We start from the raw sequence: 27,917 nt of genomic DNA on the forward strand, positions 1-27,917 counted from the left end.
AAGAGCACTTTGGTATAATTTCGGTTCCTGTTTTTTTTTTTTTTTTTTTTTTTTTACTTTGGGGGTGCCCCTGCTTTCCTTTTTCCCACCCCCACATGTGACTTTATATTTCCCCCTTCGACTTATATTTCCCCATGAAAATGACCCTTTAAAAAAATCTGGTCAATTAATTGGGTTGGGAATGTGGCTCAGTAAAACATTTTCTTAGTCTATTCAAGGCCCTGGGTTTGAGAACCATAATTGCCAAAACAAAACAAAACCAAAAAAAAAAAAAACCATAAAAATGAAATACATACAACTGTACTCCCAGCATTCCAGAGGACAGCAGGTTAAGGCAGCCTGTGCAAGAGCATGTTGATGTAAAAACACAGCTCTCACCTCGAAGGGAATAAGAATTTATTCTGGAACTAGATTTGAGTGACCAAGTCCCAGGAAACTCAGAGCTAGGTTACCTCAGGTTCCCTGTTTCCACACAAGCAGCTTCATGGAGTTTTCTTTTTTTTTTTTTTTGTTTTTGTTTTTGTTTGTTTGTTCTTTTCATTGAGACAGGGTTTCTCTGTGTAGCCCTGGCTGTCCTGGAACTCCTCCTGTAGACCAGGCTGGCCTCGAACTCACAGAGATCGACCTGCCTCTCAAGTGATGGGATTAAAGGTGTGCACCACCACATGGGCTCATGGAGTTTTATAGTAACAAAACAAAGAAGGCTGTGAATCAAGGCACTTAGAAAATAGATTGGGTGCATTAGGGACACAGTAACAGCAGGAATGGGGTCGTCTGTGGGCCTGAGATGCTATTCAATGACATTCTTAGCTTTTGGCTCGCTGGATGCTAGTGGTCTGTTACATTACTAAATTCCAGAAGGTTTTTATCTGTTAGTCACAAGATGTTCTGATACCCACTAGGCACGGAATGGCTATCCAGGGGCCTCCAGCTAGCCTAAGATAAGGTAATTGGCCTCTGGACCTGCAGCATTCCACAGCCAGTTATCAGCCAGTCGGCCTCTGCAGCGCTGCTTCTTTCCAGGAATTCTCTCACAAACAGCAAGTACCCTTAACCCCTGAGCCATCTCTCCAGCCTCTTGTATTTATTTTTATGGGCTACATCTGGCAAGAAGGAAGCTGCCCTGAGGTGTTAGCAGGTGAAGGAGAGTTTGGGGTGTTAGCTGCCCTTCCTTTGGGCTTCTGACTCACGGCTTGTGAAGCCACGCAGGCCTGTTGTGCACACACCCATTGCTTAGCTGGGGTGAGCCAGGCTCAGGCACCAGCGAAGATGGTCTGGTGCAGCTGTGCTGGGTGATTGACAAGCCTGGAGACTCGGCTAAAGAACTGGAGGTTTTTCCTGCCCCGTAAACTCCACTAACAAAGCTGCTGGGGGCTGGTCAGCACCAGACAGAATTCCCAAGGTCTTCATGGGAGTCTACGTCAGCTGGCTCTCTCTGAAGAATCTCCTAGAATTTGGGCCCCTTCGAGGCTGTTTCTTCCCTTGACTTCTCCAGCCACTTCCAGGTTTCTCTCTTGGTAGTTTTCTCCTCACTCCAGCTCCTCCTCCCTCCCTTCCTTTGTTTATTTGAGATAGTTTCTCTCTGTAGCCTATATTGACTTAGAACTCACCATGTATCCCAGGCTTGACCTCATGGCAGTCCTGCAACCTCAGCCTCCTGAGGAAGCCTGGGGGTTAACTTCTCAAGCTACAACACCCGACTTCAGCTTTCTGCCCGCCTCTTTCGTCTCTGTTTGCATATTTGATTGTAAAGGTGGTGGGTTTCATGATAGTGTGATCATCTGTGATGCTGTCTTCTCCTCTTCGCTGGCCCCTGTCCTCGGCTTTTGTGTAGTCCTTTTTATATAACGTCTTCTAAAAGGGAATTAAGTTGATAGTTTTGAGACAAGTCTCGCTGTGCAGGCTAGGACGTCTGAATCCTTAGTCTCCTCCTTCAGCCTGTTTTTCTGTTTGAGTTTTGAGAACTGGTCTCATGTAGCCTAGGCCAGCACTGAATTTACTGTTACCAAGAATGATGACCTTGAACTCCCAATCATCCCACTCACCTACCATCCCTATGCTGGGACTGCAGACACGCAAAACCACACATGGCTTCCTCTTTTTAGCTTGGTTTCCACATGTGAGATAAAACACATGATACCTGCCCTTCTGCCTGACATGACTGTCCTGGTTTCAGTCAGCGTGACAGCCAACAGTCAGTCATCTGAGAGGAAGTCTCAGTGGAGGAATTGACGGATCAGATTGATCTGTGGGCATTCTGAGGGGCGTGGTCTCATGAGCTGATGCCGGAGGATCCAGCCCACAGTGGGTGACTCTGTCCCTAAGGAGGCCTACAGTCCTGAGCTGGACAGGAAAAGTAGCTAAGGATGAGCCGGTGTGTGAGCCAGCGAGGAACAGCAGCCTCCATCTCCTGTTGTATTCCCTGGACTGGGTCTCCTGGGCAGAGGTGATGCTGTGTGGAATAGCAGAGTTTGGCCTTCAGATTCCTGCCACAAGTTCCTGCCTCAGCTTCCTTCCAAGAAAGAGTGCCCGGAAGCATGGGCTGAAGGAGGCCCATTTCCCCCTTGCTGCTTTTGCTCAGAGTTCTGTCACAGCGGCAGTGAAGTAACCAGAGCAATGGTTATCTCCAGACCCACTAATGCTTCTTAGAAATGGCATGCTTACTCGTCGTGGCGGATAACACACCATGTTTTCTTTTTTCTTCTTTTTTTTTTTTTTTTTTTTTTGGTTTTTCGAGACAGGGTTTCTCTGTGGTTTTGGAGCCTGTCCTGGAATTAGCTCTTGTAGACCAGGCTGGTCTCGAACTCACAGAGATCCGCCTGTCTCTGCCTCCCAAGTGCTGGGATTAAAGGCATGCACCACCACTGCCCGGCTAACACCATGTTTTCTTTACCATCTGTTCATGGGCATCTAGGCTATTCTACACCGCAGCTGTCACGAGCAGTCCTGTGATGTGGGCATCCCGGGATCTCTGTGGTATGGTGACTTAGAGTCCTTAGTAATGTGCCCAGAAGTTGTGCAGTTGGGTCATAGGGTAGGGTAGTTCTATATTTAGTGTTTTGAGGAACCTCCACACGGGTTGCCATAGTGACCTCTTCATGATTATGACTGCCTTAATTAGTTAATTACGGACTATTGACGGTTCGCTCTTTCTGTGTAAGATTTCCCTAGACTCTTGGGAGCCGCTGCTTCCTTAGAAGGGAGAGCAGCAGCTCCGCCTCATTTGGGCCATGACGCGCGGTCTAGGGAGCCTCTGTGTCCATTTTACTGGAGGATGGTTTCAGTGGACGCCAGAAAAGCTACTGTTTGCTTGTTAGTTTGCCCTGACCTTGGCAGAAGCTGTGCTCTGGGGGAGCTGCTGGGTCTCTTTATTTGTAAAAGGGATGACTGTGAGAGCTCCCGGGGCTCCCAGATCCTAGAATTCAGGTCCCAGTCTCAGGCACAGGCTAGCCCAGTGGAGCACCCAGATCCTAGAATTCAGGTCCTGTCACGTTCAGCCTCGACCAACAAGGAAGACGCAACACCCGGAGCTCTTCTTGCAGCAGTTTATTCAGGACCTTGTCTCTTTTTCTCTCTTCCCCTCTCTCTCTCTCTCTGGGCAAACCTCTTCCAGCCCTTAAAAAGGCACGGGCTACCAACCCCGGATTGCCAGGTGGGCCCTGCCCATAGGTTCACGCATATGCAAGCAGCTGACAATCATTGCCTGATCACAGCATAAGTCAGGTCTTAGCCATAATTAGGAGCTGACTATCAGATGTGGCTCGACGCAGCTCACTACAAGGTCCCAGCCTCAGGCCCAGGCTAGCCCACTGGAAGTCTCTGCATATAGAAAAGCCTGGGAAGTCTGTTTCCACACTGGCCTGGGTCCTCCTCCAAGGTGGTAGGAGGTATCTGTACCAGGCTTTTTGTATTTTTAAGTATTCTTTTTTATTTATGGGTATGTGTTCATGCATGTCTGCACAGGTAAATGGTGGGCCAGCAGAAGGCATCGGGTCCGCTGGAGCTGGAGGTTTGGTGGGTGCTGAGCTGCACAGGGGTCCTTTGGAAGTGTTCTTCAGCACTGAGGCATCTCACCAGCCCTCCCATATCTGTGTTCCAGGATGAACGGAGAGGAGGGAGGGCATTTGTCCCTTGTTTTAAAGACTCACCTAGTATATTACTTCTCTATATTACTAGAACCTGGTTATGTGGTCACAGGAGCTGTTAGGCATGACTTTGAGCTTGATTTTTGCTAGATTGGTTTGTTTCCAGGGACAAAAGGGAGAATGGATATTGGGTGGCCCCTTAACAGCCTCTCCATCTCTGCTCTGTGGTTTACTATCTTCTAGAAAGGCGCCTGGCTGGAATAGACGACAGGCAGGCATATGTGACCCATGGAGCAGACGTGGGACCCCTCTGGACAGAGAAGCACTGTGTACCCAACCAGATTCCTCGGCTGACTAATGTGCCAGCCTTGCAGTGTGGGCGACTTCCTTTCTCTTGTGTTGTATCAGAGTCCTGTGAGGAAAATCCTTGCCTCCCACACATCTGTAAGTGGATGTGCTTGTGTTTTGTAAAGTTGTAGAATCCACTCAGACTTCCTTTTAGAAATATGATTTTGAATGACTCACTTCCCAGGGCCCTCTCATAACAAGCCCTCGTGGCTGGTACACACTGTTGGGATAGCGTTGCCCCTGCCCTAGCCCATCTCCCGGTGCCCCCGCATCTCTGCACCACCTCCCAGCTCAGCCGTCTTTCCAAAGTCAGTTGTGCTGATAGCCTCACCCAGAGGAGCTCCCACATGGTTAATCTTACATGTTCTGTGGTCGAGTCATGGTGCCTGGCATGTGGCCAGACCTTACAGGGGTTTCCATGAGGATGCTGAAGCAATTGGCATCTGAACAGAACAAAGGAACCTCCCTGCAGCAAACGGACACTGTGCAGACTTGAACTGCAGCCCTGTCTCTTCCTGGAGACTCTACTCCCCTCTGCAGCATCTAGGCTCACCTTACTTACTACACAATCACAGGAGACAGAACTTCAAAGTCAACTAACTGCTCGCAGGCTTGCAAGATACATGAGCCAGGTGCCCAGCCAGATGGTCAGGGTCAGTCAGGGTTTGATCCCCAGGGCCCGCATGGTGAAGGAGAGAACCAGCTTCCACAAGTTGTCCCCTGAACCCTCATACTATGCCCTGGCACATGCATACCACCCCCATGAATACACAAAATAAATAAAATGTAATTTATTTAAGAAAAAGAAAAGTTAGTACTCTGGATTTGTGCATGCAACTCAGGTCCTGTTCCCTGAAGAGGAATTGCTGAACACTGTGCCTCAGAGGCAAACAGAGGGCAAGAAGTTTTCAAATTCCGACTGCCCTGGCTGCTCCAGCTGCACAACTCGACTTGGTGCCGCTCCCCAGCAGCCCACAGCTGACTGGGTGCTGTCCTTCAGCGTGCCGCTCCCCACCAGCTCACAGCTGTCGAGACATGGTGTTCTCCTCACAGTTCCTGAGTAGTCAAGGGGTGTTCTGAGTCATTCCGCATTCTGTCGCCTTTCCTCCCCAGATTGACTAGCCCTCAAAAGCATAAAAATAAAAAAGGTTTGGGGCTTAATGGAAATTTTAGAATTTTGGATGTTCAACTAATAAAACGTATGGAACTGTTATAAAAGCTGAAAAGTCCAAGATCAGAAACACTGTAGTTCCAAGGGTTCAGGTAAGGGATGTTCAGCCTGTGGTTGAGTGAATGCAGCTGTACCGGCTTAGAGGCTGGGTCAGGGGTGGAAGCTTGGTACTTCTAATGGGCTAAGTGCACCAGGCAACTGCTAGAGCCAAGTGAACCAGGGAAACCCTAGAAGTCAGAGCAAGCAGGCGTGAGAAGCCAGAATCCCTGGCTGACCTGGGTTTCTAGGTGCAGATTATCTGTTGTCCTGGTGATGAGACTCAGGGTCTCCAAGGTGTTTGCAATGCTATTGAGAAAAACAATCAGCTGGCAAAGCATTCAAGATATTGGTTTCCAAAAGTTTGATAATTTTCTTTCTCTTTTCTTTAAAAAAAAATTGTGCGTGTGTGTGTGTGTGTGTGTGTGTGTGTGTGTGTGTAGGTCAGAAAATAACTTACAGAGGCCAGCACTCCCTTACACCATGTGAGTCTTGGGAACCAAACTCAGGCCATCAATCTCCAAAACAAATCTTTACCTCCTGAGCCATCTCACTGCATAGCCCTTTTTTAACCAATAAATCAGTTTATTAAAAGAACTATCTTAGGCATCTGCATTGGTGACGTCAGCCTCCTGCTCAACACTGCTTTAGCACTCAGAAGTGTAATCACTGAGTGCATGTGGACTCTCAGACTCTCCCCACATTGTTTTTCTTACGGTGTTTTTGTTGGTGATGGTGGTGGTTTTTGTTTTCTCGAGGACTGAGCCACACTGTAGACCAGGTTGTCCTCAAACTTGCAGAGATTTGCCTGCTTCTGCCTCCCAAGTGCTGGCATTGACTAAAAGTGCAGGCCACCGTGTATGGCTTCTTGTAGTGATTCTTAAGCTCTTGATGAGATACAAACTTATAGCACAAATAATAAAAACCCAGAGATAGATATTGGAGTTCAACCAGAAAACCAGAAAAGCAAAGCAGCCAAGCCACTAGAGAAGTCTTACCTCTACCAAGGCTAGGTGACTGCAGACTAAGAAGGCTAAGCCTCTCTCTCCTTCCATTTTATATCCCCTCTAGTGCTAGGATTAAAGGCATGTACTCCCTAGTACTGGGAGTAAAGGTGTGAGCCACCACCACCTGGATTTGTTTCTGCATTGATCTTGTGTAGCCCAGGGTGGCCTCGAACTCAGAGATCCATCTGCCTCTGTCTCCCAAATCCTGGGATTAAAAATGTGTGCTACCACTGCCTGGCCTCTAGTGGCTTAGCTTTTTCCCTTCTGATCTTTAGACAAGCTTTATTTATTAAAACATCAATAAAATATCACTATACAAACTAGTGTCTTTTCGGAAATCACACTGGTGCTTTCATTATCTGAGGATTATTTCCTTTATGCCCCTGGGCAAGTCAGCATCCACTTTTCTCCAGACTTCAACGGGGCACCTGGTAAGGGCCATTCGGGTTCTATGGGTGTCTTTCTGTATTTTGAAAAGTCATAGCTGGGATATTAGCTTCCTGACCAAGGGCAAACAAAGGTGAGGCCAGATGAGGGTTAGAGAGCTCTCCTGCATCCTTGATCACACCTCAGAAGATGCTGGGCGGTTTCAAAGTTGCTTTCACACATGTTACCATATGGCAAAACACAGAACCCTGGACCTGTGAGTTCCAAGATGTTAAGGTTCCTTCCCCCCACGCCTGTGTTTGCTGAAGTCTTTTTGGGATCGGGGTTATGCAACCTCTAGCCCGGAAAAGATGAGGTACGGTGAGGGGATGAGCTAGGGAAGGAGGCATTCGAGACAGGGTTTCTCTGTGGCTTTGGAGCCTGTCCTGGAGCTAGCTCTTTAGACCAGGCTGGCCTTGAACTCACAGAGATCCGCCCGGAAGGGGGCGTTCTTGTGGTGACTTACGCATACCCCTGGCGGTGTGCTTTCACGCTGTCCTTCCTCGGAGACTTCCAAGAACAAATGTGCAGGGAGATGGATTTTATTGTGTGAGCCACTGGAGAGCAAAAAAGAATCACAAATGCCTTAAAATAAGTGGCCACGAGGGGTTGCACACAGCATGGCTCATAGCAAGATACCTTAATTAAACTAATATTTCTTACACACTGGCAGCCTTGTAGGTATGGGAAGGGAAAACCACAGCAGTGGGGCTGGAGAGGCCCAGTGGAGTGGTTAAGAGGGCTTTTGCATTTCCACAGAGCTGGACTCTGGTTCCCAGCATCCATTGGGTAGCTCACAACTTCCATAATCCACCCAGCTCTAGCTAGATCTGATATCCTCTTCTGGCCTCTCTGGGTACCTGGACACATGTAGCACATGCATGTGCACGCTCACACACTCATAAACTCACACCCCCCACCCCCCCACCCCCACATACACACACATGAAAGACAAAAGCGGCAGCTGTACCCTCAGGAGGCTTCCCTGGTCCTAGGGAAGCCTGTGCCTCACTGTGAATGAATGAGGGGATGGTGTAGATTGGACTTTGCTGTAGCATCTTGACCCCAAGGCTCTCGGGCGTGGGAACTGGACAGGTTTCACCTAGTGGTGTTGGTGCTATAATTCGAGTTGCCCTTCGGTCTCCTCCCATCACGTTCTCCCTTCACGCCCCCCCTTCCCCCCCCCCCCCGGCTCTGTTGCAGGTCTTCAGATGGGGAGGCCACTGAGCCTCCACCATAGAGTGAAGTGGTGATTGCTGAAGTCATTCTGTATAGAATGCTGAGTCCTCAGACTTCAGCTCTTCGAAGGGAAGCCACAGAAGCCCCAAACTGAGGCGGCTGGAGCCTGTCCAGGACAGATGTGCCCACAGGCCCTGCTCATGCGGTAGGGGCCGTGGCCAGCCACTCCTGACTTTCTGTCACGGAGGCATGGAGACTGTTAATGACTGTGAACTTACGTTAGCACGGTGGAAAGTAGCCTCCAGGTAGGCATAAGGAGCGCACAAGGTTGACTTTGAAGACTGGCATGGGTCAGGGTTAGTGTGTGGGCTGGTGGAGTGGCAGACGGAGGCTGTGGGCCTGTTGTGGCTACCCCTCCGCCCAGCCCTGTCTCTGAATCTCTGAACATGATGATCTCGTGTCTCTTCGTGTCTTTATAGTGTTACGGAGTTTCTCTGGCCTGACGGTGATTACCGTCCTGGGGACGGGGGTTGCTTGTGAGTGGTGTGCTGTCAAGCAGATGTCTGTGCAGGGAGAACCTGATTGTGGCACACTGGGGATGGAGACACTTTCTCCTCCATCTGCCTGTGGGGTGAGAAGGATGCTATACTGAAGTGCAGGCGGGTTTGGGGGGCCCTATGGTCACCTGTGGTAGCTGTGCCGCTCTTGACCGTACTTGAGCTGCTGCAGGGCGGTGCAGAAAGTCATCAATAACTTTTGAAAGTTAGCGGCCACAGGTTGGACATCTAAGTTAAACAGGAGCTCAGAAAAGAACCACGGGTGGCAGCGCACACCTGTAATTCCTGCACTGGAGGCAGAAGCAGGAGGTTCTCGTTCAGCCTGGGTTACATAGTGCGACCAGCATCTTAGAAGAATAGGACTCAGAGGACAATTCTGGCTGATAAGTTTTAAAGAGCAGAAGAAAGAAAATAGAATAATTAACACAAGGCCAGTATTCTGCGAGAACTCTGTGAGAATGCCCAGAAGTTGGGACTCTGAAGTGGGTTTTAGAGGGTGAATAGGAGTCCCCCAGGATGGTATGGGGGGTAGGGTGGTTGTGTTTCTTGTTGAGGGAGTGGCAGGTGTAAGGATGTGGAATGGGCGGGGAACTGTGGCTCACTGAATGGAGGGCAGACAGGACTCGTGCTGTGGCTATGTTGGGGTGGTCATTAGGCAGGCAGATGGTGCCAGACATCACCAGACATGCACATCGCAAAGAGCACCAGGCCTTCCACGTGCAGGCATGGAGACTACACTCGCCCGGCACTGTCCTGCAGTGGCCCGGTGGGGTCGGACGGGTCAGTGGAAAGTGTCTCCTGTGTGGCCTGATCCTCCTGGCCAGGCCTGGCCTGGTTAAATGGGTCTGTAATCTACTCACTCAGGAGGTTGAGGAAGAATCATAGCCTCAAAGCCTGCTTAGGTTTCAGAGTTCAAGGCCAGCCAGAACAACTTAGTCTTTGCCTCAGAATTAGAAATTACGAAAAGAGACACTAGAGACATGGCTCGGTGGCAGTTTACAAGGCACACGCAAATATCCCCAATTCAATTGCCAGGTTCCAGCACCACACACAAATTCCCCCTGCTTTGGATTTCTGAGTACTGAAATTATAGATATGGACCTTGGACTCACCACACCAGTCTGAAAATTTAGGCGCTCAGTGCCTCAAGCTCCCAGAGATCTGCCTGCCTCTGTCTCCCTAGTGCTGGGACTAAAGGAGTACACCACCGTGCCTGCCTACTTAGGAATTTCTTAACGTGTGCGCGCGTGCACACACACACACACACATTGAAAGAGTAACTAGTGAACACCATGTGCTGTTGCCAGCACTAACAGTTCTTCTTGAGGAAGGGAGGTGGTGGTGGCATTGAAATACGGTCTCATATAGTTCAGGCTTAAAAGTGTGTAATTGTGACTAGTTTAAAGCAGTAGTGTCCGCCTCCTTGACACTGTGACATGATGTCACCTACAAATATGCTGGCTGCATTCCTAGCTATCATGAAACACAGGCAGCCTGTGGCCCACAGTCTGGACCTGCCAGGTTTAAAGCATTTGACTGGGAAAAGCTGTGTCTTTGGGAAGTACAATGAGACCCACCCCTCTGGCTCAGTGGCACGGTTGCTCAAGCCAGTGTCATAGTTTTGAGTTTAAGGAAAGAGCTATGTAGCAGAAAATCAGCAGTGATAGCTGAGAGGGGACACGTGGGCTGGGTGTGGGGGCGGGGAGCTGTGAACACTCAGGAGACTGAGGCAGGCTGGGCACACCTTTACTCCCAGCACTTAGAAGACAGAGATGGGCAGATCTCTTTAAATTCAAGGCCAGCCTGGTCTACATAATTAATTTCAGATCAGCTAGGGCTACAGAGAGACAGACCCTATCTCAAACATACACACACACACACACACACACACACACACACACACACACGTGCTGAATTCCCAGGACTGTGTAGCAAGGCTCTGTCTCATAAAATGAAATAAAATAAGATGGAAAGAGGCACTTTCATAAACTCTTTATGGAAGTTGCAAACATATCCTAATAGACACCCCAGAGGAGAGTCAGGGATAGACTGTGACAGTTACTCTTGGTTGTCAACTTGACTAACATCTGGAGTGAACTAAAATACAGAAATGAAGTGTGCACCTATGGGAGATTATTCTTGCTAGGTGTAAAGTGGGTGAATTCACTTCTAGTATGGATCTTTGAGATACGAAGGCACTTTTGATCAGGATCTTAAGGCAGGAACACACACCTTTAATCTGGGCCATACCTTCTGCTGGAAGCCTATGTAAGGACATGGAAGAAGGAAGCTTTTGCTCTCAGTCTGTTTGCTCTCTCAAGAGCAAGTTCATCCCTTCACTGGCACTAGAGCCCACTTCTTTGGCATTCAGCGTACACTGAAGACAGCTGAGACATTCAAGCTCGTAGACTGAGCAACTTGTGGATTCTTGGACTTTCTGTTCATAGCCATCCTTTCTTTCTTCATATATATATATATATATATATATATATATATATATATATATATATATATTTGGTTTTTCAAGACAGGGTTTCTCTGTGGCTTTGGAGCCTGTCCTGGAACTAGCTCTTGTAGACCAGGCTGGTCTCGAACTCACAGAGATCTGCCTGCCTCTGCCTCCTGAGTGCTGGGATTAAAGGCGTGTGCCACCATTGCCCTGCCCATCCATTCTTGAATTAGCTGGACCATCACCTGTAATTTGTCCCAATAAATCCCATCCTTATAAAGCGATTCATTCTATAAGTTCACTGCTCTGAAGAACCCCAATTAGTACAGGCTTGAACTCATTGGTACAGGAAAGAACTTTCTGAGCGGGATGCCCATGGCACAGGCACAAAGACCAACAATAATAAATGGGACCTCGTGAGGCTGAAAAGCTTCTATAGCAAAGGCACTATCATTCAAGCCAAGTTCAGCCTATAGAATATGAAAAAAAGTGCCATTTATGCATCTTATAGAAGGTTAATATTTAGAATGTGTAAAGATTTTTTTAAATGAACATCAAGAAAACAACCCAGTTAAAAATGTGGGATAGAACTAAACAGAAAATTCTTAAAAAATGAAAGAGAAATGGCTGAGAAACACTTTTAGAATGCTCAATCTGGAACTGGAGAGATGGCTCAGTGGTTAAGAACACTAGCTGCTCTTACAGAGGACCTGGGTTCAGTTCCCAGCACCCACATGGCAGCTTACAACTGTCTATGACTCAAAGATCTGACACCCTCACACAGATATACAGGCAGGCGAAATATTAATGCATATAAAATAAAAATAAGTAAACTATTAAAACTATTTTAAAAATGCTCAAAATCTATAGTCATCAAGAAGATACAAATTAAAACTACTCTAAGATTTTCATCTCCAATCAGAATCGCTAAGATTGATAAGACAAAGGACAGCACAGCTGGCGAGGATGCAGGGAAGGGGAAGATTTATTTACTGCTGGTGGAAGTGCAAACCGTTACAGCCACTGTGGAAATCAATGTGGAGGGGCCTCAAAATTTGCTCTGCCACAAGACCCAGCTGTGCCTCTCTTGGGCATATACCAAAGGACCCTGCGTCCTACCGCAGAGACATGACCCAGCTGTGCCTCTCTTGGGCATATACCAAAGGACCCTGCGTCCTACCGCAGAGACATGACCCAGCTGTGCCTCTCTTGGGCATATACCAAAGGACCTTGCATCCTACCGCAGAGACACTTGCTCCTCCGTGTACGCTGCTGCTCTAGTCACAATGACCAGAAACTGGAAGCCGCCTGGATGTCCGTCAGCTGCTGAATTGGCAGTAAAATAGGGTGTGTTACACAGTGGAGTGTAATCTAGCTGTTAAGAAAAGGAAATGTGCAGGCTCAGGGATTTATTCAAGAGAGGAGGTAGAAACATTGTGAGAACCAAAAGCGGTGACTGACTCCAGGGAAACGGTGCCTTTCTGGACATAACAGGGCTGATGGCCATAGAGACTCACAGAGACTGTGAAAGCACACACAAGCCCTGCGCAGAGTCAGCCCACATCCCAGCACTGCCAGGGGGAAGTGGGCACAATGTCCCACCCCCTCACCAAGAAGATATCTGCAATTGATGCCTGCTGGGAAAGGAAAAAAATCAGTCTTCCCCCATGACATGTACTTGGTACATCAGCCACACTCCAGGGCAGACCTCGTGCGTAGGAATAGTTGGCCAACACAAAACACACTCCGTGGTTGAGGCGGGGGGGGGGGGGGGGGGGGGGGGGAGGGGGAAGGGGGGAGGGGCGGGCAGGGAGCATGTGTTCTGTTTTGGTAGTTTTTTGTCTTGCTGGGTTTTGCTTGTTTTGATTTTCATTTTGTTGTTGTTGTTTTTAAGAGAGAAAGGAGATGAAGTTGGGTGAGTTAGAGATGTGGAGAGAGCCTGGGAGGGACTGGGGAGGGGAAGGAATATGATCAAAATAATATGGTATGAAAAAATGTCAGGGGAAGAAAATGCCTGCCTCAGCAGTTAAGAGTGTTTGCTCAGCTGTGAGGGTCAGGGTTTGGATCTCAGCACACACACATGACAAACTGAGCATTCTGCAGATGTCCTAACTCTAGCTCTGAGGTGTCCAGTGGCAATCGTATGATCACAGGTACACAAACATATTCACACTCATGCACATGCGTGCGCGCACACACACACACACACACACACACACACACACAGACACACAGACACACCAAATCTTTTTAAAAAATAAAGACAGCCCAAGCAGAGTTGCTCAATAGCTGTCCCCTGACACATGTGCCTCAGCCGACCTCTGCCTTGCAGGACCCTTCCTATGGGTCCCTGTGGTGACATTGTGCTTAGATAGTGTGAGACTTCCCGGGTGTTATCAGAGGCCTTGGCATTTCAGCTTGAGACGGGGAGCTACTTGTTCAAGGTTGCAGGCCCAAGACAACAGTCTTTGTTGGTGCCAGGAATGTCCCCTGTTCCTCCCGTGTCTCTGGGCACAGCCTCTTGCCTCATAGTGACCCAATTGTCTAAGCCTTCAATGCCAGTTCTGTACAAGGCATTGGAATGTGTCTTTTGTTAGCATGCTGGTGTAGTGGGAACTGGGACACCACCACAGGGGGCCTGTTTGTATTGAGGATGCTGGGAAATATGGGTACCTTTCCTCACAGTCCCCAGGTCAACAAGGCTATACCTGCAGGGGTCAGAACTTGGCCAAGGGCTCCTGATGTTTCCAGATCCTTGACACTAGGACTGGGACCAAGACCAGGGTTGGGGGACACTGTGTCCACTTCCAGCTTCCTAGCTCTGTTTTCTTTTAGAGGTTAAAGCACCTCTTTTTATTTATTATTATGTGTATGGTGTGCATGTGTGCACACCAGTGTGGTGGTCAGAAAGCGCTTGTGGAGTCAGTTTTCTTCTATATATGTGGGTTCTCGGGATTGAATGCAGGTCATCAGGCCTGCTTGGCAGGTACTTTATCTCTGCCTCTCTCTTTCCCCATCTCTAGCCATCTCTTCCCTCATCCCCTCTCCTTCCCCCCTCTTTCCCCATTTACTCTTCTTTTTTTCCCTCATTCCCCTTTCTGTGATGGACCCTGGGGCCTTATGCATCCTAGTCACTGAGTTGCACCCCTAGCCCACCCTAGGTCCTTATCCACGCGTTCGCTCCTGTCAGCGCCAGCTTATTAGCTGCCGAGGACTGTCGTGAGGATGATGACAGAGTGTGGCTTTCCCCTAGTGAGCGTTCAGCATCTCCTCTGGTATAAGGCAGCATGCCGCCACCTTGGAGTATTGGGCAATGAGTGACTCAGCCACTTGTATGCCCTGAGTCCGCATTTTGCTCCCCAGTAGAAGGAAGGATGATTGTATTATCAGATTCATATGTGTCTTAGACTCCGAAGCTAGCTGCCTATCCTGCAGATGGCATGGTTGCAGGCCAAGTCATGTGTTGGATGTGTGGGATGGAGGTTCTGTCTCACTGCCTTGGGGAAACTGCCACAGCAGAGGGTAGTTTGTAGCTTATAGGTATAGAATGTGGTTCGTTCTTGCCTAATGTGTAGGGCCCAGGAAGAATGGTCACTGTTATCTGTCCCTGTCCCATGCCCCTGCCACATGCCTGGCCGAGGACTCCTGCCATCAGGAGTCCCGCAGCAGATGGGCCTGTGCCTGCTGCAGCACAGCAGATGTGGGAGCACTGTGGGTGCACCCTTCTGGAGAGGGGGGCAGGGAGAAGGTGGCATCTGTTGTGTATGTCCCTGAAGCCCCAGGAGCACTGTGGGTGCACCCTTCTGGAGAGGGGGGCAGGGAGAAGGTGGCATCTGTTGTGTATGTCCCTGAAGCCACAGGAAGAGTGTGATCTGGAATGGGTTGTTCCTAGAGGCCCTGCCGCACGTGGCTGGCATCTGTCTAAGTCGCTCATCATTGTGACGGAGGTCCAAGCACGAGGAGGAAGTAGAAATGACTGATGCCGATTCAGGCTGAGTCCCAGGTCACTGTCCTTGTCCTTACTGTTGACTGTAGATTATCCCACCACCCATCCATGATGTCAGTATCAGAAGCAACCCAGCAGCAATGCTTCATGATACAGGGACCAGGGGCTCGGGCTCCCGATTGATGTGTCTGAGATGCATCACTTCATAGCCTTCCTTAGAAAAATGAGGGGGGGGGGCTGGAGAGATGGCTCAGTGGTTAAGAGCATTGCCTGCTCTTCCAAAGGTCCTGAGTTCAATTCCCAGCAACCACATGGTGGCTCACAACCATCTGTAATGAGGTCTGGTGCCCTCTTCTGGCCTGCAGGCATACACACAGATAGAATACTGTATACATAATAAATAAATAAATATTTAAAAAAAAAAAAAGAAAAATGAGGGGGTTTAGATTGGGTGGCCTATAAACCTCATTACGCCCAAACCTCTGTGGTAGCTAAGACCAGTGTATGGTTGCCCTTCTGAGAGCGGTTATGAGAGGCGTGCATGCTGAGTCAAGGGATACCCTGCCTGTTGCCCTCTGGAAACATCTACTTTTCACCCTACCTCGCCCGTGACACTGTGTCACCTATCCAGTTTGTTCATGAGCAGCCTCTCTGAGTCACGGAGGGATTCCAGTCCTTTCCTGTGGGTGTCTTACAGCCCAAGCAGAGCTAGTGTTTGCTTCAGTGGTACTCTAGCTGCAGGCCTCACCTCTCCAGTTTGCTCATTGGTAGTCTCTGCTGAGTGCACCACTGCATGACCTGAGCCACACCTCAGAGCCCAGAGCCCAAAGCCCTTAGTCGATCACGTGGTCGGTCGGGCCTCTGCGGTGCTTCAGAGGCTGATTTTGTTAGGTGTGTCAAGGATCTCTGGATGTCATCTTTCATACCATGGTGGAAATGAGGAAGTTGAGTGTGTAGCTCAGCAAGAGAACACTTGCCTGGAATGTGTGAGCTCCTGGGTCCCACCCACAGGATGAATGAATGCATGCATGCATGCATGCTCGAACTAGAGAACCAGCTCTCTGGGATTGCAGTTCCGCATCTTGTGATCTAACTGGGAGGCTCTCTCAAGTTAAATCTCGAATACAGGTATTAGCTCTTGGATGATTCTGATGGCATGGCCTCAGGCCCAATGCCCGAGAAATCTATCCTAAGAGACTTTAATAACCATCCTCTCTCTTCACACCATCAGCGCTTTGTGCCTCTCACAGTTCATGACTGTCTTCATAGGAAAGTTCCTAACTTTCCCGGGGCCCCTTATTTAAGGCTGGCCTCTGTATTCTGGAGCCCAAGTATCCAGGAAGTATTCAATAGAGGCAGAACCACACCCTTCTGTGTCTTGCTGGCTAGTGAGCCATAGAATGTCCCATCCCCTTGTGTGCCTGCCTTGTGTGTCCTGTGTGTATAGTTTAGGAAGTGTGTGAGAGGAGTGCTCTGTGTGTGTGGTAGTGTGTGCCTGTAGTCCCAGGTGGGGTAGAAGGACCAGGCGTTCACACCCCACCTCTCTGTGTAGTTGTGAGGTCATCCTGGACTACATTACACGGTTTCAAACCAGAGAGAGCGAGCTGTAGGTGGAGACCACTTGTTCGTTCCCAGCCACCCAGACGCGAAATAATCACACAGAAACTGTATTAATCAAAACACTGCTGGGGCTGGAGAGATGGCTCAGTGGTTAAGAGCATTGACTGTTCTTCCAGAGGACCTGAGTTCAATTCCCAGCAACCACATGGTGGCTCACAACCATCTGTAATGAGATCTGGCGCCCTCTTCTGGCCTGCAGGCATACATGGAGGCAGAATGTTGTATACATAATAAATAAATAAAATCTTTAAAAAAAAACACTGCTTGGCCAATCACTTAGGCATATTGCTAGCAAGCTCTTGAATCTTAAATTAACCCAATTTTTGTTATTCTATATTTTACAAGTCTCATGGTTTATCATAAGGTTCTATCTCATTCAGCGGCTACATGGCATCTCCCTGACTCCGCCCACTTTCTCCCCTATTTCTGCTTGGAATTACAGCCTTATTCTATTCTGCCCTCCTATAGGACCAAAACAGCTTTATTCATTAACAAAACACATTCACAGTGTACAGAGGGGAATCCCTTATCAAAGACCAAAGGAGAAGGGGGTGTTTTATGGAAGGTGGTCTCCAGTGTATACCCCAGAAGTCCCACAGATGCTTTTACTTGATAGGTATTCCTTATATAGCACCTCACTTCTTGGCATCACTGTGACAAAATGCCATAGACTGGAGACCTTAAACAGAAGCCATGTTCTGGAGGCTGGAAGTCCCCAGAGTCCCCGCTGAGTCAGTGCCTGGTGAGGGGTCTTTCCTGAACTCCCACCGTGTGCTCGCTGCAGGAGTTCATGAGCATCCTTTTTTTGGGATTTTTTTTTTGCCTTTTTATTTGTGTGTGTGTGTGTGTGTGTGTGTGTGTGTGTGTAAGAGCATTCTGGGTGCCCTGGAGCTGGAGTCACAGGTGGCTGTAAGGCACCTGACCTGAGTGCTACCAAGCACTTGAACTCCTGTCATGGTCTGAAGGAGCAGGAAGTGCACTTAACCTGAACTAAGTCCTTTCTAGCTCTCAAGTTCATTCAAGTTTGAGGCTTGTCTGGGCCATACAGAGTCCCTGTCTCAAAATTAGAGTGAGTGAATGAATGAATGAATGAATGAGTAAACACAGGGGTTGGGGAGGTGGCTCAAGGAGTCATGTACTTGCTATCCAAGTGTGAAGCCTGCCGCCGCAACCCCTGCACCTACCTGTAACCCAAGTTCCTGGAGAGGGACAAAAACTCTTGGAAGAAGCTGGGTATCTAAACTAGCTGAACTGACGAGCTCTGGTTCAAATGAGAGATTCTGCCTCATATATAAGGCGGCGAGCCACTGAAGACACCATTGTCAGCCTCAGGCTCCCACACCCATGTGCGCCCATACAAGGCAAGTGAACACATGCAGGCCTGGAGAGGTGGCTCAGGGGTGAAGAGCACATTCCACTCTTGAAGAAGACCTGGGTTCAATTCTCAGCACCCGTACTGTACAGCTAAAAGAAAACCACTTGTAACAAATGAACACACACGTGCACATGGCACATACACACTACAAAGAAACAAAGTAACCAACCACAAAGGCTGATGTGGGAGGTCCTTCTGTATATGTGTTGCTCTTGTTGGTTAATGAGTACAGCTTTCTTGGCCTGTGGCAGGGCAGAAGATAGCTAGGCTGGAAGAGACAGAGAGAGAGAGTAGGCAGAGGCAAAGAGATGCCATATAGCTAGGGAAGGAGACAGACACCAGAACCTCACCCAGTAAACCACAGCCTCATGGCAATACACAGAATAAATAGAAATGGGTTAATAAGATGTAAGCACTAGCTAGGAATATACATAACCCAATGGCCAAGCAGTGTTGTAATTAATATAGTTTCTGTGTGATTATTTGGATCTGGGCAGCCAGGAAACGAATGTGCCCTTCAGCTGCAGATGGGGCTCAGTCTCCTGTGTGGCCCTCCTGTGGTCTGGAGAACTGGGACTGTGGCTGTGCACAGGCTAGACCAGGAGGATGCCCATCGCGGGCCATCATGGGTCACTGAGCTTCCTTAGGGCTGCTGTGCTCTGTGTGCTCAGCTTCTTTGTTTCTTTTCCTCTTAATTTTCTTTGCAAATTCTCTTCAGTATATGTGACAATTTCCTCTGTGTCATGTGAGACTTTTTCTGGGGAAGGGTGAGGCCCTGTTGATCCCCTCCGAAGTCCCAGGGGCTGTCCTGTTAGTGTCCTGTCAGGGCTTCTGTAATTGCCCCAGGGACCCTGTTGATTTACAGGAGAGAGGGAGTGGCAGATTAGCAGGTTGCAGTGGCCTGCCCTGTTCTGGTGGGTGAGAAACTGGAGGTGAACCCAGGGGAGGCTGGGGCCTGTAGTGTGGCCAGCTTTCTTTGTCACAGGGAGCACGTGCTGCAGTGTGTGTGTGTGTGTGTGTGTGTGTGTGTGTGTGTGTAGGTCGGAGACAGCCTCGGGTGTAGCTCTTGGCTAACAACTGGCCTGTGAGCTGGGGAGTCTTCCAGCTCACTGGAGTGCCCGGTTACAGATGCGTGCTACCAGGTCTGGCTTTATGTGGGCTCTGGGGACCCGAACTTAGGTCCTTACGACGCACACACACACACACACACACACACACACACACACACACACAGCAGGCCAGCTCCCCTGCCTGTCTCTGGTGCGGTCACATGATGTAGCCTACTCTTGAGGGAGGAGCATCAAATGTCCAAAGGTGGTGTGAGAGAGTGTCACCTGTGCACATTTATACTCCCTTGATCACTGAGGTAAAATTAATTTCAGTATATTTGATTTAGTCTACTGTATCTCGAATATTATCTCATCATTGATCAGAAAAATGGCTAATGGGATAATTAACATTTTTGTGTTGAGTCTTTGAAATGAGGCGTTTTTTCTTGTGTCTGTGTGTCAGGTGTGCATATCCATATGTGTGGCATACACATGAGCAAGTCCTCATGACTGTACAGCTACATGCGCATGTGGGGGGGTGGGCACCAGGATCTCCTTCAGTCGCTTGTCCAGAGGTCTGAGATACAGTTAGTCTCTCTAACCGCTTGCTTCAAGGATCCCATCTTCCTTTTCTGAGCTGCAGCAGCTGCCACAGCTCCCCAGTGTTTCTGTGAGTTTGGGGACCTGAAGCTCTAGTCCTTGCTTGTGTAGCAGGCACATTCGCCCCCGAGCTTTCCCGGCCATGAGAGATGTTTGTATTCGTTCCTTGCTAACCACATTTCAGATGCTCATGAGTTACGTGTTGGCCTGAGATGGCTCAGTCAGCACAGAGCTCACTGGGCGAGCAGCAGGGTTCTCTATCCCCAGCACCTGTATAAGATTACAGGCATGGCTGGGTGGTGGTGGCGCACGCCTTTAATCCCAGCACTCGGGAGGCAGAGGCAGGCGGATCTCTGTGAGTTTGAGGCCAGCCTGGTCTACATGAGCTAGTTCCAGGACAGGAACCAAAAGCTACGGAAGAAAACCTGTCTTGAAAAATCCAAAAAAGAAAAAAAAAAAAGATTACAGGCATGGTGGGACATGCTTGTAATCCTAGCTCTGGAGAGGTAGATGCATTCCTGGGGCTCACTGGCTGGCCTAGCTTAACAGGTGAGTTTCAGGCCAGTGAGTAACTTTGTCACAGAGAACAAGGCTCCAAGATAAACCTCAGGCTTCGGCACACACACACACATACATATATACACATGTACACTCACATGCACACATATGTTCACACATGCATATACATAAACCTATGTACACACATACACAAAAACATCGCACGTGCTGGGTCTGCTGTAGCTGTGAGGATGGCTGCAGTTTGTATTAATTCCTTCCCAAAAGCAGGGTTGTACTGGTCATGCCTGGCCTGGCTGTGCAGTCATTGTGGACTGAGACCGTGGCACTCTTGTTGTGGGGTGTTTGCCTGAAGCCTTGCTTCTGGCCGGCTTTGGAGCTCAGGAAAGGCTGCTTGCATCCTCTCTGCCTCGTCTGTAGCGTGAAGTCCCACAAGCATGGTCTCTGGGGCACTTTTGTGTGGTGTGAAGGGAAGGTGCCCAGGGCTGCTGCTTCTGCCTGGCTCAGGTCTTCGGAGAACGTCCACAGCTGCCTTAGCCCTTGCCATCACAGACGCAAGATCTATGCATTTACTTCTCTGTTGTGCTCCAGACTGCCAAGACTGTCTGCTCACCTATCTGGGTTCCACTCAGCCATCAGTCAGTCACTCCCCTGCTACTGTCCCATGTATGAGTGCCTGTCTGTGGAGCCTATCCAAGAGAGGCAGACACAGACAGATAAATCTTTGGCCACTCCTCTCTGAAAGGGGCTGGTAACGAGCTTGGGGACTCCTGGTCTTTGCCTCTGGCCTCACAAGCCCTCCTCTCTCAACAGGCTCAGTTGGAAGCTCAGAAAGCCACACAGGACTTCCAGAGGGCCACCGAGGTGCTCCGCGCTGCCAAGGAGACCATCTCCCTGGCTGAGCAGCGGCTGCTGGAGGATGACAAACGGCAGTTCGACTCTGCGTGGCAGGAGATGCTGAATCATGCTACTCAGAGGGTAGGAGGGCCATGTGTATGCTGGCCGTGGGGAGCTGGGCCTGTATGCTCTATGTTCTTTGACTCCCCACAGGAGTATAATTAGGTTCCTGGATGGCGTGGAATACTTCTGTAAAGGCTGTCTGCTCTCCAGAACCTTTCGGCTGGCCTGGCTTTAACCATGCTCAGGCATGACAGTCTCCCAGTGACACGTGAGGATACTCATTCTCTGTATTGCCTGAAACTTATCTGGTTCACATAGACCCCAAATGTCTTGGCAGTAGAGTTGGGTTTCCCAGAGGGGCCAGGATGCTCTCCAAGGTCAGCTCCCAGTACCCCAGAAGGACCATCAGTCCTCAGTGGAAGCCTTGATAACAGTTTGAACCTGCACTTGGGTGTGTGTGTGTTGGTGGGTGAAGTGCCTAGCCCAGAATTAAGTGGACACTCAAGCAGGGCCTTCCAGGCGAAGTTGGGGTCTGGGAAGTGATGTGCAGTAGGCAGTAGCTGGGAGTGATTGTCACTGTGGGATTTATGTCACCATAAGATGGCTCTCCACCTGTTCCCAGGACGCACTCTCTGGCTCAGAGTTGGAAGTAATAATTGTCTTGGTCTAGGTAGACTACTTAACAAAATACCATAACTGCCTGGCTCCCACACAAATACATTTCTCACAGTTCTGTAAGCTAGCAAGTCTAGAACCAGGGCTGGGAATATGAAGGAGTGTACTGGTCCCATAGCATTGCTCTCTCAAGGCCCACAGTATCGCCACCCTAGGGACATTCCTACTCCAGCAAGTGGGGCCACCTGCTTGACACTGTAGACCCGAGTTTGCTGGGGTCACAGAATATTCCCGGATACTGCTTCCTTCTAGCCAGGTGCAGCTCTTGTTCTTCTGAGTCTTGGTCCCCTTGGCACAGGCCTGTTCTCCCACAAGGCCAGGGGGCTGTTGTAAGGCAGGCAGACGAGCTGCAGTCCCTGGGCGCAGACTGTAGCTCTGGTTTCAGATTGTCAGAAAGGCTGTCTGTGGGGTTAGAAATGAGGTCCAGGAGCCGGTGCCAGTGGCTGCTCCCCGACAGTGTCACCTGCCACAGTGACTCAGTCCTGGGTTTCTTTTTTTTTCTTTTTTTTTTTTTATTTTTTAAATTTACTTATTTATTAAGGATTTCTGCCTCGTCCCCACAACCGCTTCCCATTTCCCTCCCCCTCCCCCGATCAAGTCCCCCTCCCTCATCTGCTCGAAGAGCAATCAGGGTTCCCTGACCTGTGGGAAGCCCAAGGACTGCCCACCTCTATCCAGGTCTCGTAAGGTGAGCATTCAAACTGCCTAGGCTCCCACAAAGCCAGTACGTGCAGTAGGATCAAAAACCCACTGCAATTGTTCTTGAATTCTCAGTATTCCTCATTGTCCGCTATGTTCAGCTAGTCCGGATTTATCCCATGCTTTTTCAGACCTAAATCTCAAGGTCCAAATCAGGAGCAGAAGGAGCCGGAGCACGAGCAAGGAACTCAGTCCTGGGTTTCTGATGATTAAAAGTGGCTGACTTACAAATGATTTCAGGAGACTAGCTCTGCCCGTGGCTTGGCAGCCTTGAGCTTCCTGCCCCCTAGTGGCCATAATGCTTGTAGACCCAGCAAGGCTGAGAAAAATATTACTGGGTCAGCTATAGTTCTAGCTAAAGGGGAGGTTGGAACCAGTGCAAAGCCAAGCCGGGTAGAGAAAGAAGCAACTAAACAAGCCTCAGGCCTGCCCTTCCTCTGGGACTCTTCCCCTCCAAAGCTGTAGATCTGTAGCAACAAGTAAGAGGTCATTTCAGAGACTACCAAATGTGCCTGTTCATGGTGGTGTGTGCCTATGATGCCAGGCCGGAGACTGAGACGGAAGGATCAAGGCTACCCTGGGCTATGGAAGGAACCCCATCTTTTAAAAAAGGAGGAAGAAACCATTGCATGTTACTATGATTTAGGAAAGTCCACGTTTTAGTCACGGGCTAATGGCAGTGGGTAGCTGCCCACAGAGGCTCCTGAGACCCACATACTGTCTCCAGGAATCACATGCTTGGCCTGTGGAAACAAGGCTCTGGGGTCTGCAGCAAGCAGGCTGTGGAGCTTTGCAAGATAGCTTCAGAGCTCTTTCAGTTCAGTTGGGGCTTCACAATGGCCCATGCCCATCTGATGTGGTTCCTTTGACCACCAAAACAAAGGACCCAAACATCCGGTTCATCTATGTCTATATATGTTATGAACCTGTGTGATCAGTGGGGAGTTCTGGGTCACAGGCCAGACCTTCCCCATCACGGATGGTACTTCCTTTTTTCTGGTTCCTTCATGGTTACATAGCGCTAGGATGATTCTCCTTGAACTGGTGAGAAATGATCCTCCCCTCTGGGCAGGCACCTCAGTAGTGGAACAAGTGCTTGGAGACTTAGCTTGCAAGCCGTCAAATCCATCCCCAGCAACAAGGGGGGAAGCACACATAAAAATGCTCTCGAGACCATGACCTTTGCCCTGCCTCATCCTCCCTGCAGTCCAGATGCTCATGTTTGGCTCTGTTTGAATTGAGCATTTCTCCCAATGGGGCTCCTGGGGACCATTTGCCAGGCCTTGTGGGGCTCGCATGCTGGGCTGCCTTAGCAGAAGGCCATGCAGACACTGACTTCTGGAGATGCCAGAAAGCCTGGTTCATTAGGGGAACGGAGCTTTTTATAACCCTCTCCTCTTTCTCTCCACATGTTCCTCACCTGAGGCCATCTGTCTCCTCTTAGTCTCTACTCTAATGGTAACATTAGATGGCCATACTTGATGTTTTATCAGAAGCTAACAGTCTAGATGTCAGGAGCCCCAATATTCTCTGGTGGTCACATGTAACACCATAGACAGGCCATGGGGACAGTTCTTGGCTTGGTGCTGGCAAACAGCAAATGGTTCCAGTAACACTGCCGAGCTTGCAGCTGAGCAGCCTCCCTCGGGGCTATGTCTGGTTCCCCAGAACCAGAGGGAGGTTTGGCAGCAGAGGTCTCTCCAGCTCTTGGCTGCTTTGATCTTGAAGCGGCCTTCTAGGGAAGGCAAGGACTTTCAACTCTCTGAGACAGGAGTGCTGGCAGCCTGGGAGGGAGGAATTAGCTTTTCTGACCAGATGGAGGAAGAGGTAAGTGTGGCGTGGACACAGGAAGGCTGTCCCTGCTGGTGAGCTGGCAGCAAGGGCTCCTGGAGAGGAAATGGCAAGACGCAGCCAACCAACGGCTCCTCCAGGCTTCCAGGATAGCCATGAAGGCTGGGATAGAAGAGTCACTTCCTGGAAGGTTGCCTGAAGGGGGGTCGAGGGCCACCTTATGGCCTCTCCTTGGCATAGAGGTGCAGTGGGAAACAGTTTGGAGCTGCGAGGAGATGGGAAAGCCCTTTCCGTCCAGATGAATGTTTCAGGTTAGGGAGAGACTGTGGACAGGCCCTAGGACAAGTCCCATGTTGGGAGAATCTTCTAAACCACCTGACTAGAAGAGAAGACCTCTTTCATCTTAGACAGTTGTCCCTGAGCTAAGGTCTACCTGAGAGAAGGATGTGGAAAACTAAGCACCATTGCCCATCTTTGTACGTCCTGGGTGGTCAGGCCGTGGCAGTGGCAAGTGGGGCATATGGATGCAGAAGAAAGCTGTAGCCTGTAGTATTTCCTCTGAGCTGGGCATGGCAGTACATGGGGATACATGCACCGTGTATTAGATGCTATGGAGATACGTGGGGAATACAGCATCTCAGATAATGAAACAAAACCCAGTGACATGTTCACTCCAAATGCTGCCTCTGCTATCACAACTCCCCTAAAGCAGCCAGAGCTACCCCAGCTGCTTGGATCCCACACTGCTTTGAATGATAGATCCATACTGCAGCAGGAGTGTTCATCCCCTGCTAGGCTGCCGACTCCAGGTGTCGCCTCTTGTTCTTTGCCCCAGTAGGTGCCTGATCAGTGGGAACGGCTCTGAGGTGTGAGGGTAGTGGCAATGAGACAGAAGAGCACCTTGTTGAGATGGGAATAGGGAACCTGAGTCTGGGCTAAACTCGACCAATGGGAGCTTCAAAGAGCCAGGGGTGGCCCTGGGGAAGGCTTTCTTTGTGGTTCCATCTCGGTTTGTCCATGCTAGTCCACCTTCCCTGCGAGGCGGGGGTGGCTTCTGTCCCTGGGCCCCAAACTTGCCTCCCCCTCATGCCTAACTTTCCTCCCCCATCACTGCACCCAGCTTATGCCTGATTCTAGGCTGCAGATGGAGGAGTCTCCTTGGTGAGGTAGAAATCCTGATGTGTGTTGCCTTTGAAGGCATTGCAGGTAGGATAGCCAGTGCTTAGGACGTTCTGGGTACTTAAGTTTGGAAAGGCTTTGCTTGTTGTGGGAGCCGAGGTGGAACGAAAGCCTGTGCACAGCTGGGGAGCCCCACTTCTCCTGGGAGACTCTCTTTTTTTTTCCATTTTTTTTTTATTAAATTTATTGAGCTCTACATTTTTCTCTGCTCCCCTCCCTGCCTCTCCCCTCCTCCCTTCAACCCTCCCCCAGGGTCCCCATGCTCCCAATTTACTCAGGAGATCTTGTCTTTTTCTACTTTACACTTCCCATGTAGATTAGATCTATGTAAGTCTCTCTTAGTGTCCTCGTTGTTGTCTAAGTTCTCTGGGATTGTGGTTTGTAGGCTGGCTTTCTTTGCTTTATGTTTAAAAACCACCTCTGAGTGAGTACATGTGATAATTGTCTTTCTGTGTCTGGGTTACCTCACTCAAAATAATGTTTTCTAGCTCCATCCATTTTTCTGCAAAATTCAAGCTGTTGTTATTATTTTCTGCTGTGTAGTACTCCGTTGAGTAAATGTGCCACATTTTCCTTATCCATTCTTTGATCATTTAGGTTGTTTAGGGGCATTTAGGTTGTTTCCTGGTTCTGGCTATGACAAACAAAGCTGCTATGAACATAGTTGAGCACATGTCCTTGTGGCACAATTGAGCATCCTTTGGATATATACCCAAAAGTGGTATTACTGGGTCTTGAGGAAGGTTGTTTCCCAATTTTCTGAGTAATCGCCACACTGACATCCAAAGGGGTTGTACCAGCTTTCATTCCCACCAGCAATGCAGAAGTGTTCCCCTTTCCCCACAACCTCTCTAGCATAAGTTGTCATCAGTGTTTTTGATCTTGACCATTCTTAACAGGTGTAAGATGGAATCTCAGAGTTGATTTGATTTGCATTTCTTTGATGACTAAGGATGTTGAACATTTTCTTAAGTGTCTTTCAGACACTTTAGATTCCTCTGTTAAGAGTTCTCTGTTTAGATTTGTACTCCATTTTTTTTAAAATTGGATTATGTGATCTTTTGGTGTCCAATTTCTTGAGTTCTTTTAATATTTTGGAGATCAGACCTCTGTCTGATGTGGGGTTAGTGAAGATCTTTTCCCATTCTGTAGGCTGTCGTTTTGTCTTGTTGACCATGTCCTTTGCTTTACAGAAGCTTCTCAGTTTCAGGAGATCCCATTTATTAATTGTTTCTCTCAGTGTCTGTGTTGCTGAAGTCTGACCCCTTTACATTCTGGACTTTTCTGTGCCTAGCTAACTTCAAGACCTTTGGAGAAGGGCTGCCCCACTGGCTTTTCTGCCGTCATGCATAGTTGGGTGTGTTTTTTACTGTTCTTCTAGTTAGGTAGCTCTGAAGCCATTCCATGGAAAGCACAGACTGGTGTCTAGTCTCACCGGCAGACAGGAGACATCAGAAGACAGTGTGGCCACAGGGGTTTGTGCCTGTCTATCAGGCTGGCCTCCGTGGTGTAGGAGGTCCTTCTGTTTATGTGTTGCTTTCATTGGGTAATGAATAAAGAAACTGCCTTTGCCTTTTGATAGGGCAGAACTTAGGTAGGTGGGGAAAACAGAACTGAATTCTGGGAGGAAGAAAGCAGAGTCAGGGAGAAGCCATGGATCCTCTGCCTAAGACAGACGCCAGTTAGAATCTTTCTCAGTAAGCCACTGCCACATGGTGATATATAGATTAATAGAAATGGGTTAAATCAAGATGTGAGAGTTAGCCAATAAGAGGCTAGAACTAATGGGCCAAGCAGTGATTTAATTAATACAATTTCTGTGTGGTTATTTTGTGGCTAAGCTAGCCTGGCGGTCGAGAAGAACAAGCGGGCCCCCTCCTTACAACACCTCAGGGTTCTCCCAGGTTCTGCAGGCCCAAGCAGAAGAACCTTTTGCTTTTTTCCCCTAGTACTTGGGTACAACTTGGGTATGTTATCTGACAGGCTTTTTTCAAAGTATGTCAGGAAGAAAGCAGACCCTGTTTTACTGACATTTAATCTTAATATTCCTGTAGATTTACTCAAAAAACTTTTTTGTTTGTTCTTTGATTTTTCGAGACAGGGTTTCTCTGTGGCTTTGAAACCTGTCCTGGAACTAGCTCTTGTAGACCAGGCTGGCCTTGAACTCACAGAGATCCATCTGCCTCTGCCTCCCAAATTCTAGGACTAAAGACGTGCACCACCACCGCCCTGGCTTCAAGGAACTTTTTTTTTTTTTTTAATGATATGAGTATGAACAGTACGCCAGCTGGGCACCATTCTGAGCTTAA

General features: G+C 49.0%; 1 protein-coding gene across 1 annotated transcript in view; it reads left to right on the top strand.

Annotated features, from left to right (window-relative positions):
• Positions 1 to 27,917, top strand: part of Sh3bp5 (SH3 domain binding protein 5) — a 70,686-nt gene that overhangs the window by 36,275 nt on the left and 6,494 nt on the right. The window contains exon 4 of the mRNA XM_041662233.1: positions 21,178 to 21,342. Within this exon, the coding sequence (XP_041518167.1) occupies positions 21,178 to 21,342 (165 nt within the window). The remainder of the gene's footprint in view (positions 1 to 21,177; positions 21,343 to 27,917) is intronic.

The sequence above is a fragment of the Microtus oregoni genome, unplaced genomic scaffold, assembly GCF_018167655.1.
Source record: "Microtus oregoni isolate MIOR12 unplaced genomic scaffold, Mior012 000013F_ref0000133, whole genome shotgun sequence".
Classification (NCBI taxonomy): Eukaryota; Metazoa; Chordata; class Mammalia; order Rodentia; family Cricetidae; genus Microtus; species Microtus oregoni.